Source organism: Balaenoptera musculus, chromosome 10, assembly GCF_009873245.2.
Source record: "Balaenoptera musculus isolate JJ_BM4_2016_0621 chromosome 10, mBalMus1.pri.v3, whole genome shotgun sequence".
NCBI classification, from domain to species: domain Eukaryota; kingdom Metazoa; phylum Chordata; class Mammalia; order Artiodactyla; family Balaenopteridae; genus Balaenoptera; species Balaenoptera musculus.
In genome coordinates, this window is record NC_045794.1 from 49,958,418 (window position 1) to 49,970,700 (window position 12,283).

General features: G+C 37.3%; 1 protein-coding gene across 7 annotated transcripts in view; it reads left to right on the forward strand.

Annotated features, from left to right (window-relative positions):
* Nucleotides 1-1,264: 1,264 nt before the first annotated feature.
* Nucleotides 1,265-12,283, forward strand: part of USP15 (ubiquitin specific peptidase 15) — a 120,548-nt gene continuing 109,529 nt past the window's right edge. For 6 of the 7 annotated variants that reach the window (XM_036865603.1, XM_036865604.1, XM_036865607.1 and 3 more), the window contains exon 1: nucleotides 1,265-1,678. In XM_036865603.1, coding sequence (XP_036721498.1) covers nucleotides 1,590-1,678 — 89 coding nt within the window. In that variant the 5' untranslated portion in view covers nucleotides 1,265-1,589. The remainder of the gene's footprint in view (nucleotides 1,679-12,283) is intronic. The other variant, XM_036865608.1, reaches the window with a different exon arrangement.

Sequence of the window (12,283 nt, forward strand, 5' to 3'; positions counted from 1 at the left end):
GCCTTTCTCTGGAAAACTACTTAGTTCTCTTTCAGAGGTTGGGTGGGAAAGGAGGGAAACGTAACCCTTGGATGGTACTCATAGTTAAACAAACTCTAATTTTTAACTTGTCAGGAGTCAAATAGTATAAGAAATAGCAGTAATTGGAAGCTGTTTTCAGAATTTCAAATCAAGGATGATACGATAATACAAAATAGTATTATTTCAAAGAAAATAAGCAGTAATAATGCTGATACACACAAATTACAATGCCAATATACACTACCCTTGGAAGGGTTTAGCACTTCTTAGTAGCATATTACACCCATTTACTGCATTCCCACCAAATGAGTTAGGGTAGAGGTTGAAAATGAGTAAACAAGAGAGATCATGCAGGAATTCTCATCCATCGTTTAGTCTTTTCACATCACGTGTTAACTTAAAGTTAAATCTCCGGACATCTTCATGCTTGGAATTACTTAAGCAGTTTTGCCACAATTCATTTATGAAACACATATTTGGGTGGTTCTTATATGTTAGGCAGCATTGTGCTAGCCGCTAGTTGTACAAAGGTTTTTGGGGGGTTGTTTTATGACTCTAGTGCAGCTCAGTTTACATCTTAGTTTAGGCTTTCATACGGAGTGGTAATTAGTGTACTATAGTGTATAGATAGCCAGTGGGCTTTGGAAGCTGGATTGCCTCTTCACTTACTGTGTGACGTTGGCATTTGATTTTTGAGAAACCCAATTTTCCCATTTATAACACAACTGGCTTCAAATAACAGCTGATATTATCTACTTTCAGGTGCACACACCATGCGAAGGTGTGCCTAAGAAAATGTTACTTCCTAACACCTAGGAGAATGGGTTTCTCGCCCGGTTTTTCCCCTTTAGTACCTGGCATTATTCGATTCATATTTTACACTCTGTTCACCGAGGAACTGGAACATGTTTTTCACTGCAGCTTAGCTATCTGGGTGTGCCTGGGGAGGCGTCACAAAGAACCTGTAAAAGGTCTCCACCTACAGCGGGAGTACAAGCGCAAGAAAGAGCCCAGGCAGAGCACTGCGGCTAAGCGTTCGGTTTCGGATTGCTCTCTGTTTGGCCCCATATTCACCGAGTTTAGGGTCTGCGACTCGCAACGAAAACACTCGAGTCACGGACCTGTTAAAAATTTTCTGCCATATTTTAGCCGTCCCCACGCCCCCCGCCCCACCCTCAAGCGTGAGTGAATGCGCAAATAAGGATTTTCAGGCGTCTGTGGGAAAGAGGGAGGGGAAGGCAGAAGTCAAGGATGGACGGGGCGGTGGCACCGCTCAAGCGCGAGAGGACCGAGGCCCCGCAGACGAGAGTTAAAACCAGGCGGTCCCGGGCCGGAGGAGGCCGAGGCGAGCTGCTGGACGGGCGGGAGCCGATGGGGGGCAGCAGACCACTGCGGCGGACTCACTCCGCCCGGGGCCAACGCTTCTCCGGAGGTGCACCCCCCCCCAACCTTACGTCTCTTTTGGTTTCGACCTGCCGACTGGGAGGGGCCGCGGGACGCCATTCCCACAATGCTCTGGGGCGTGCCGCCGCCGTCGCTGCCGCCTCCGCTATCGCTAGTGGAAGAAGATGGCGGAAGGCGGAGCGGCGGATTTAGACATCCAGCGGTCTGACATCGCGACGCTGCTCAAAACCTCGCTCCGGAAAGGGGACACCTGGTGAGGGAAAGGGGTTGAGGTGGCTGCGGTTGCCCGAGGGTGGTGGAGAACTGGGCGGGAACTGCGGGCTGGTGTCTCGGTGGTGACAGGTGCGGGCAGGTCCGGCGGCGGCCGCCTCGGGCAGCAGGATTTTGGACGCTCCCGAAAGGTTGGGGCAATGATTGGACCCGAAATGAGGGCCAGGGTTCGTGGCTCTCCGGGGCATGCTAAGAGGCTTGCGGGAAGCGGCGGTGGCGCCGGCAGCTCGTGCAGTTCTCTTCGTCCTTCTTCCTCTGGTAGTGCCGCTCCCACCCCAGGCCTTCCCGAACGATAGGTTACACTCGTCGGTGTGAGTATCTTAATGTTTGACAGGTCCTGGTCCCGCAGCTGATCAGGATCTCACCCTCTTTACTTCTGTAGTCATTTCTTTTCCCGGCATTGTCGGCATCCAAGTTCCCTATTCTGATTCTCGTATTCTTCCGGGAGGCCGGCTGCAGGATGTTTGCGGTTCGTACTACACAGGTGGCATGTGTCAGGGCGCCACTTAAGAGAAAGGAACCTTAGTTCCTAGTTCCTTGTCAAAAGGAGGGAGGGGAGTACGGAACCTTAGGCTTCTGAGTGGTACCACGTGGTCTTGTGCCTTAGTGGAGGCTTGATAGACGCCGGCAGCGTTTCTCTTAGAAGTGCAGCTCTTCCCTCCTGTTTGAAGGATAACGCAGGCCTGCAAAAAGTAGATAAGTCCACTTGAGGCTTAAGTCACTTGTTAACGTTCAAACTTGTAAAATACGAAAGGATATACTTAAAATACTGAAGGAAGTATTTGGAGATTTTAATATTTGTGGGCCATATCAAGTGGTATTCAGAATAACTTCAGTATGTGAATATGTAACATAAAGTGTTCTGCTTTATTAGGAAGGATAATGCGCTTCTTTATTATAATAAAAATTATTTTCACTTCTCATCGTCACCATAACAGTGGTATATAATTTATAGAGTGTTTTTTCATTTACTCGATATGGCTTAGTGGAAGGAACATAAGATTTAGACCCCAATTAGGTTACCTTTTCACCACTTAGCTTGCAGTATGGCTTTGAGGAAAGTTACTTTAAATCATTGCACCTCAGTACCTTCATCTGTGAAATGGACAGAATAATTTCATTATAGGGGTTTATCCTGATTCAATGAAATATTCTAAAAGATTTTCTATTTATGAGATAACATTAAATTTTAGTTACCTTCTTATCACCGCCATTTCTGATAAAATGCTGTGGTATTAGAATCATTTTCAAGTAAGCTAGTAGATGGCATACTTGGGACTTGAATTTAAGTACTTTGGTCTAAGTCTTGGTACTTTTTTCCTACTTTGTTAGGCTGCATACTATGTTTATATGATAAAAATCCCTGAGGGTGTAAACATATACTTGTTGCATTACAGCAAAAAATATTTAATAATTATTGTTCATATGGCAGTGTTCCTAAGATGTGTATTACTGTGGGGAAATTGGACATTTCCTAGGACATTTATGTTTACCTTGGCCTGTGGATTGTTAAAGATGAAATCAATCCTTGCTTCTTATTGTTTGTTAAAGAACACTTTAAAATTCTTAATTTACCTTGCCTATTACCACCTCATAAAAAGATAAATGTGGATTTCCACAAAATAGAAATCTACAATTTAATATATAGATATTATTTATAGGGGTATTCTCTTTAATGTTGTTGTGGTTTTGATATACTGAGTAATAATTGGCGGTGTTGATACTACAGGATGATGGGAGCAATATGAGTATTGTGAGCACTAAACGTTAAAGTTTAGCATTTTTATTTTTTAACAAAGTTACAAAGTTTTAAAAGATCTATTTAAAAGAGTAAATACAGGAAGTCCATAAATTTGAGTCGTTTCAGTGCTTCCATTTTAAAGAAAAGGAAACTGAGGCCCAGATACTTAGGTAAGAGCAGAATGTGCAAATTTTTATCCTCACAATTGATTTCCCCTCTTATTTAAAGAAAAAAAATGCAGGAAAAAGATGGTACTGGGATACTGCAGAAACTATATAATTTGGTTTATATGCGAGCCAGTTTTCTTGGAATTAGCAGATGAAACCTGTCAAAAAAGGAATTAACAAAAGTTTGATTCAGAGTTTTAAGGAGAATAATTTCGTAAGTACAAATTTGATAATGTATTCATGAGTACAGAATTAGTAAAGATATTTAATAATTTAGTTGTAACTTGGGTTCATGTTTTTGGAATTCATTAAAACTTGTTAAAAAGTTATTTGTCTTTTTAAGTTCTTAAAAAATCGTTGGATTAGTCATTTATGGTATTTGGGCAAATCCTGTTTGTTATTTTATAGCTGAAATGGGCCATATGCAAATGGAACATTGTCTTGGTATATGTATATAACTATCTTGGAAAGACTGATTGGACTATTGAGAAAAAATGGTAGGTTTACCATGAGTTTATTCTTGAAATTTTAATACTAATGTTTGATGTTATAATGAAATGCATGCAGAGGAATAAAGTTCATTAATTAGGTTGTGAGCACTTTGCAGATAAGGACTGCCTCTTAGTACTCTGGTAATTAATGCTAACACCTGGGCAAGGATAGAAATTTGCTTCTACATGAATTTCTGTTTATTTGTAAATAGTGAATGATTTTTATCTGGAAGCTAACCTTCTAGAAATGAAAATAAGTTACACATGTCTGAGATGAGGAGAAACAAACCTTATGATATGTTTGGTATTAGACTTCATAGTGACAGTAATGTCAAAATTGATGCAAGAGAGTTGTACCTCTTAAAAAGGTTGGGTATAAAAGTAACACAGGGGGCTTCCCTGGTGGCGCAGTGGTTGAGAATCCGCCTGCCAAGGCAGGGGACATGGGTTCGAGCCCTGGTCCGGGAAGATCCCACATGCCGCGGAGCAACTGGGCCCGTGAGCCACAACTACTAAGCCTGAGCGTCTGGAGCCTCTGCTCCGCAACAGGAGAGGCCGCGATAGTGAGAGGCCCGCGCACCGCGAGGAAGAGTGGCCCCCACTCGCCGCAACTGGAGAAAGCCCTCACACAGAAACGAAGACCCAACACAGCCAAAAATAAAAATAATAAATAAATAATAAATAAAAGTAACACAGATGTGCATTAGATGGAGTAAAGCAGTGGTCTTGTATGCTGTTTCTTGATCTGTGTTCAGCTCCAAGGAGAGATTCAGAAAACCATGAACAAGACTGTTAGAATTTAGAAACTATAGAGGAAGAATAAAGGAACTAGAACTGTTTAGCTTAGGATGAATGAAAGATAACTTAATTTTCAGATACATGGTAGTTTCTCCTGATAAGATAAAAGGAAAATTTGTTTAAAGTTCACTGCATGTAAGTATGTTAGGGATGGAGGAACCTATTGAAGGGGATGATAGTTAAATGAATAAATGTACAAATGTACAAAGGCATGTTGTGGGTTATGGAATACTCTCTTTGGAGATTTCTTTTAAAATAGATTTATTATGAGTAAATAAACAGATGACTACAAATCACCAAAATCACTGCTTTATTTCCCCATTTTATTAAATGTTATTCATCTACCAATCATTTTCACTAATTTTTATGTTCAAGTATGTTCAAAGCTAACTTTACAAATTAAATTTTGCATGTCATTTTTATATAAACCCTAATAAAATAACTCTAGTAGGTTTAAGGTAATTTTGGAGAGTAGCTTTAATTTGCATTTAGAGTCATTTAAAATATGTATGATGTTTTTGTCTCAATAAACTGCCAAGGAATCACATCAGTCAGGTTTTTAGATAGGAGAGACACTAATTTCAATTTCAGAGCTTTCCTTCCATTCCTACTCTTTTACTTAGAAGTCCTTGAGGCTTTATTTTATATGGTCCCTTATGTTTTTGCAACTTTGATTTACACTAACAGAAAATAATCGTAAGTCAAAAAATCAGTTAATAATGTAAATGGACAATATTAATCAATATGAACTCCAAATTGTTTAGTGTGTACTTGTTGAGAAGTTTTTACATTACTGTTACAGTTAACTTTAGTTGTAGCAAAGTGTTTACCACTGAAATAGGGTATATATTACATCATTTGCAGGAAATGAAACCAGAAAGCAAAACTGTTTTTTAGTGTTGGTAAATTGATGAAAATAAGGACAGAAATAGGGACATTAAAGTGTATTTTTCACATTTTAGTTGCTTAAAATCGAGAAAAGCAATTTTTCCTAATTTAATTGTTTTCATAAGTTTTAAAATCACTTGTAAGTTGTTAGTGAAGCCAAGATTAATGTACCCTATTTGGCCCAGAAGATCCAGAGCTTTAGTCAGTGATTTCATTCATCTACTTAGTGACATTCAGGCTTTATTTTTTCCTAAATCATACCATTTTTTTTATTAGCACGTACAAGGTATTAACTAGATGTTCTTTTTGGAAAATAGTTTTGTGACAGTTATTAATCTTGCTTGCATGAAAGTATAATAAGAAAAAAATTGTCAGGCTATGACCTATCATATTACATTTAAAAACACTGTACTAGGTATTGTTGAAGTACTTACATATGTTAACTTATTTACTCATTACCACAATTTTAGGGTACTAGAATGTGAATGTGCTCTAATTCACATTTGCCAGAATAGGAATTCACCCGGATAGGCTCAAAGAGGTGTTCACACATTGATGTATCTGAGATTTGAACCTAAGTCTGGGGCTTTAATTCAGGCTTTAAAATTATTGTTCTACGCTGTCTTTTATTTTAAAGATGCATTTTAAAGTGTTCCACTTTTTTTTAAAAATGGACATTCTTTTCTCTTTAAATGGAGTCTATTTTATATTTAGCAGCAGAATTCTTCCATTTTATCCCACACTTGTTTCTTGTGACTGTTCAGTTTAGATATGGTAGAAAATCTTAACATCTTGCTTTTGGAAATTAAAATATGTTTAAAGATTAATAGGTTATTTACTGAATATGTGGAATAAATATTATTTTGATCCAAAAGTACATTTAAACAAAAGAAACTGGGATTGTGTATTATTTAGATTTGGAGTTTTAATTGTTTATCAGTAATCATAAGCGATTGTTAGAGGCCATATGGCCCTTTTTCATATAGTTTTACAGAAACAACATATCAAGCAGATAGGAAGAACTTGTAGGATATTTTGTTTTAGTACTTTGCCCATATTTTAAAAGTGTTTGGTTTACAATAAACCACAAATACACAAGACTTTTTTTCAACTAAGAATCCATAGGAACAGCCCAACACAGAAAATGCAAATGTGAAAGTTTGGTATTTTATGTTCCATGTTTACCAACTATTTGTGAATTTTCAAAGTCAAAGCACATTTGAATTAAGACAGTGGAAGGTACATAACCATATTGATACCTCTTTAACATCTTCCTGAAAACTGACAGTCCATGTAACATCACTGCTAATAAAATCAATTTTGCCATGTTAGTCATTAGATATATTTGTTTTATTACATGAGTTTAGAGTGATTTTTCTTTTCCTCACTTTGAGAATCACTTTACAAAAAAACCATGATTATTATAAAAGTGAATTGAAACACCATCAGATATATTGGCAGGGAGATAAAGGGAAGGTTGAGAACTACTGGTGGAGGTGTTTACATGCATTATCTGGTTGCAGTCTCAAAATAAGGATCAAAGTATGTACTTATATTCCTTTCTTATAGATGAGAAGTTTGAGCTCAGAGAAATCAGTTGGTTTGCATGTGGTTCACAGGTGATAATACCACCACTAGTGAACCTTTATTGAATGCTTACTCTGTTCCAGCCACTATTCTAAATGCTTTATACATGTGCAGCCATATAATAAGAGCAAGTGCTCTTATTTACCTCATTTTACGGGTGTGTGATGATTTCAGAGCTGGTTTTTCAAATATTATTTAAATACCTGGCTTATAATGATTTAGAATACTAAATCCTACCAGTATCTCCTTAGTATTAAAAATGTTTTGTGCTGGGGCTTCCCTGGTGGCGCAGTGGTTGAGAATCTGCCTGCCAATGCAGGGGACACGAGTTTGAGCCCTGGCCTGGGAAGATCCCACATGCCGCGGAGCAACTAGGCCCATGAGCCACAATTACTGAGCCTGCGCGTCTGGAGCCTGTGCTCCGCAACAAGAGAGGCCGCGATAGTGAGAGGCCTGCGCACCGCGATGAAGAGTGGCCTCCACTTGCCACAACTAGAGAAAGCCCTCGCACAGAAACAAAGACCCAACACAGCCATAAATAAATAAATAAATAAATTTAAAAAAAATGTTTTGTGCTGTCACTACTTAAATGTAATTCAAACAGTATTTCATAAGGCAGTAAACTATTTCTTCTTAGTCTCCATATAGAATTTTTCAGCGATTACTAGTTTTTCCTTCCCTGCGTAATGTCAGCCTGGTTTATGCCTCTTATTTTCATTTCCTTAGTTACTACTGTAATTCACACTCTGTATCTTATATTTATTCCTTTGAAGTCGTTTTTCCAGATTCTTTCACCATCTATTCTTTAAACAAAGGGAATGTAGTTCCTTTCAACTTTATCATCCAGTTTACACAGAAGCCACTACTAAAGGAACCTAGAATAAGACTGATTGGTAGTAAGTGACCTCAGTTTTGGATACAGATTAAAATGATGTATCTGAGGGAACAATCAAGAATAGCTCCTCAAAAAGAAGAAGCTCAGATTCTAATATAAGGCAGAAAACCTCTGTAGGATTCACCTATATTTGGTTATGCCTAGAATACTGCTTCTGTCGGTAAGATTCTGCATGGTTTCTTTATAGCTCTCCAAAAAGAAAAGGAAGGTAATGACTACTTTTTCCTCTTCATGAGGAGGGAATTAAGAATACTGTCCCTTCCACTCTCCTTTTAGTTTTGAGAAGATCCACATATTAGTGTGATAATTCCTTGTGCTTCAGGAAAATCGTGATTCAGGAAAATGGTTTAGCAGAAGTAGCCATAGAAAAGACTTCCTTTGTGAAAGAAGTTAAAGGCTCTCACAAGTAAGTCCAATGTGGCTCTGAAACCAGGCTATTCTGAGTTTCAGAGAGGCAGTTTTTTTTTTTTTTTAATTGAAGTATAGTTGATTTACAATGTTGTGTTAGTTTCAGGTGTACAGCAAAGTGATTCAGTTATACCTATACATATATCCATTCTTTTTTAGATTCTTTTCCATTATAGATATTACAAGATATTGAATATGGTTCCCTGTGCTATACGGTAGGTCCTTGTTGGTTATCTGTTTTATATATAGTGGTGTGTATATTTTAATCACAAACTCTCCTAATTTATCCCCCCACCCCACCCCCCAAAACACACACACACGCACACACTTTCCCCTTTGGTAACCATAAGTTTGTTCTCTATGTCTGTGAGTCTGTTTCTGTTTTGTAAATAGGTTCATTTGTATCCTTGTTTTTAGATTCCACATGTAAGTGATATCATCTGATAGTTGTCTTTCTTTGTCTGACTGACTTCACTTAGTATAGAGAGCCAGTTAAAACCTGGGAGCATTAGAGACAAAATTAAAAAGAGCATCAAGTTCCTGTAGTAAAAAACAAAAAGATTAGGAATGATAGGGCGATAATTATATTTATCATGTTGTACATTACATCTCTAGTATGTATTTATTTTCTAACTGTTAAGTTGGTACCTTTTGACTGCCTTCGTCCAATTCCTCTTCCCCCCACTCCTGCCTCTGGTAACCACACTCTTTTTATGTGAGTTTGTTTGGTTGGTTGTTTTTGTAGTGTAATTGTGCTATATCACTGTGTTACTTCCTGTTGCAGAACATAGCGATTCGATATTTCTATACATTTCAAAATGATCACCAAAATAAGTCTAGTTGTGATCTATCACTATGCAAAGGTATTACATAATTATTGACTATATTTCTGGCGCTGTACATTTCATACCGGTGACTCATTTATTTTGCAGCTTGAAGTTTGTACCTCTTAATCTCATTCACCTATTTCTCTCCTCCTCCCACCTTCCTTTCCTCTAGCAACCACCTGTTTGTTCTCTGTATCTATGACTCTTTTCTGTTTTGTTATGTTTGTTCATTTTTTAGATTCCATATATATGTGAAATCATACGTTTTTGTCCTGAGTTATTTCATTTAGCATAATACCCTCTACGTCCATTCATGTTGTTGCAAATGGCAAAATTTCATTCTTTAAGGCTGAGTAGTATTCCACTGTAATATAATTAACAGTGCTGTATGTTATATATGAAAGTTGTTAGAGTAAATCCTTAGAGTTCTCATCATAAGGAAAAAAGTTTTTTTCTATTCAATTTTGTATTATATGAGATAATGGATGTTCACTAAACTTATTGTGGTAATCATTTCATGATGCATGTAAGTGAAATCATTATGCTGTACACCTTAAACTCATATAGTGCTGTATGTCAATTATATCTCAATAAAACTGGAAGAACGAAAAAAAGAATGATACGGGTTAAATGATCATGGTTAAAGAGACCTGATAATTTGGGTTGCTTTATATTATTTAGCAATATAACAGCTTGACAAAGTTTAACAGTTTAATCAAGAGATTTATCTTTGATATAGATGGAAAATGTTTTTTCATAACTTTGGATATCAAGCAGAAGAAACTTTTGATTCTCAGGAGAGATGTAGCTAAGTATTTATATGTACCGTGTAGTTGTGGCTATGATTACAAATATTACCACTCTTTTATAAGGTTAAGAGCTTTTTGCATGTATGAAATAAGTGATAGTGTTCTCATTTTACAGATTCAGAAACTGAGGTACAGAGTTAAGTGCACGTGGTAATAGACTCAGTCAGTGGTAGAGCGGAGATTCTGACCTAGGCAGTCAACTCTAAAGCCTGCATTTTAAACTGTACTGCCTGCCTATGAGTGATAAGCCATAGCCATTTATGGAAGCAATTTTTTGAGGGATGAATACTTGAAAGTATTAGAATCAAGAAGTGACAGCTTTGTCATATTAGTAAAACACCACATTCATCTAGTTATCCATGTGAGGAACCTCTAGAATTTTCTAGGTCTTTCTGGTTTAGCATTCTAGTCGTAGCAGTCTCATTTCTAACTAATATAGCTCTTTGATACAGATGGTGGTTCCCGTTTCCTGCAAAGTCTTTACGTGTTCCTACCTTATAGGACTTTACACATCATTCATATTATTTCCAGTACATTTTACTAAGCCCTGACTTTCACTTTCTTCAAAACCAATCTCTGTAAAGTCATCCGTAATAATTCCATCCAGATCTATGGCCCTTTCACTCTCCTTTTTTTTCTTTTTTTAAATACAAGAGCTTTATAATGATATAATTCACATATCATACAATTTGCCCACTTGATGTGTACAAGTCACTGGATTTGGGTATGTCCACAAAGTTGTGCAACCATCATCACAATCAATTTTGGAATATTTTTATCATCCCTAAAAGAAACCTCATACTTATTAGCAGTCTCCCCTGCCCCCTTTTCTACCCAAATCTCCCTGTTTTTGGCAGCTACTAATCTAATTTCTTGTTCTATATATTTGCCTTCTGGATATTTCATGTAAATAGAATCATATATGTGATTTTTGTGCCTGGCTTCATTCACTTAACATGTTTTTTAGGTTCATCCATTTTGTTGTGTGTATCAGTACTTCATTTCTTTTTATTTCCAAAAAATGTTCCATTGTATAGATATACCACATTCAATTATTCCTTCATCGGTTGATGGACATTTGGGTTGTTCACAATTTTTGACTGTTACAAATAATCCTGCTATGAACATCTGTGTGCAAGTTTTTGTCAAGACATAAGTTTTCATTTCTCTTGGGTGTATACCTAGGAATGGAATTGCCAAGTCTCTATGTTTGCTTTTTAAGAACTGATAGACTCTTTTCCAAACCAGTTGCACCATTTTCCATTGCCACCAGCAGTGTATGAGGGCTCCAGTTTCTCCACATCCTTGAAGTGCTTGTTGTTGCCTGTCTTTTTGATTATAGCCATCTTGGTGGATGTGAAGTGGTATCTTATTGGGGTTTTGATTTCAATTTTCATAGTGGCTAATGATGTTGCACATCTTTTCATATATGCTTAATGACCCTTTGTATATCTGGCAAAATGTCTGTCTAGATCCTTTGCCTATTTTCCAATTTGGTTATTTCGTTCTTTATTATTGAGTTTTAAGAGTTCTTTATGTATTCTGGATACAAATTCCTTATCAGATAGATGATTTGCAGAATTTTCCCTGATTCTGTGGGTTTTCTTTTCACTTTCCCAATCTTACTTGGCCTCCTTCCTGAGTTCTTTATTTGTCTCTTAGTTTAGATGTAAAAAGAGGTCATAAAAATTAGCTCTTGCCAACTGATGAATTTAATGTGCAGAGCAGAAAATAGGTTGGAGACGCTTCAGATCTAAAAATTAAGATATAAAGGGATGATTATTTGGTTTATTTGATGGTTTATTTGAAAGAACTTCATAGCTTTCTTTGGTTATGTTTTACTGATGAGTTTTAGTTTGTGGTACTTAAAAAAATTCAGTGAAATATCTAGTTTATAACGATTTAAAATACTACATACGGGACTTCCCTGGCGGTCCAGTGGTTAAGACTTTGCCTTCCAATGCAGGGGATGCGGGT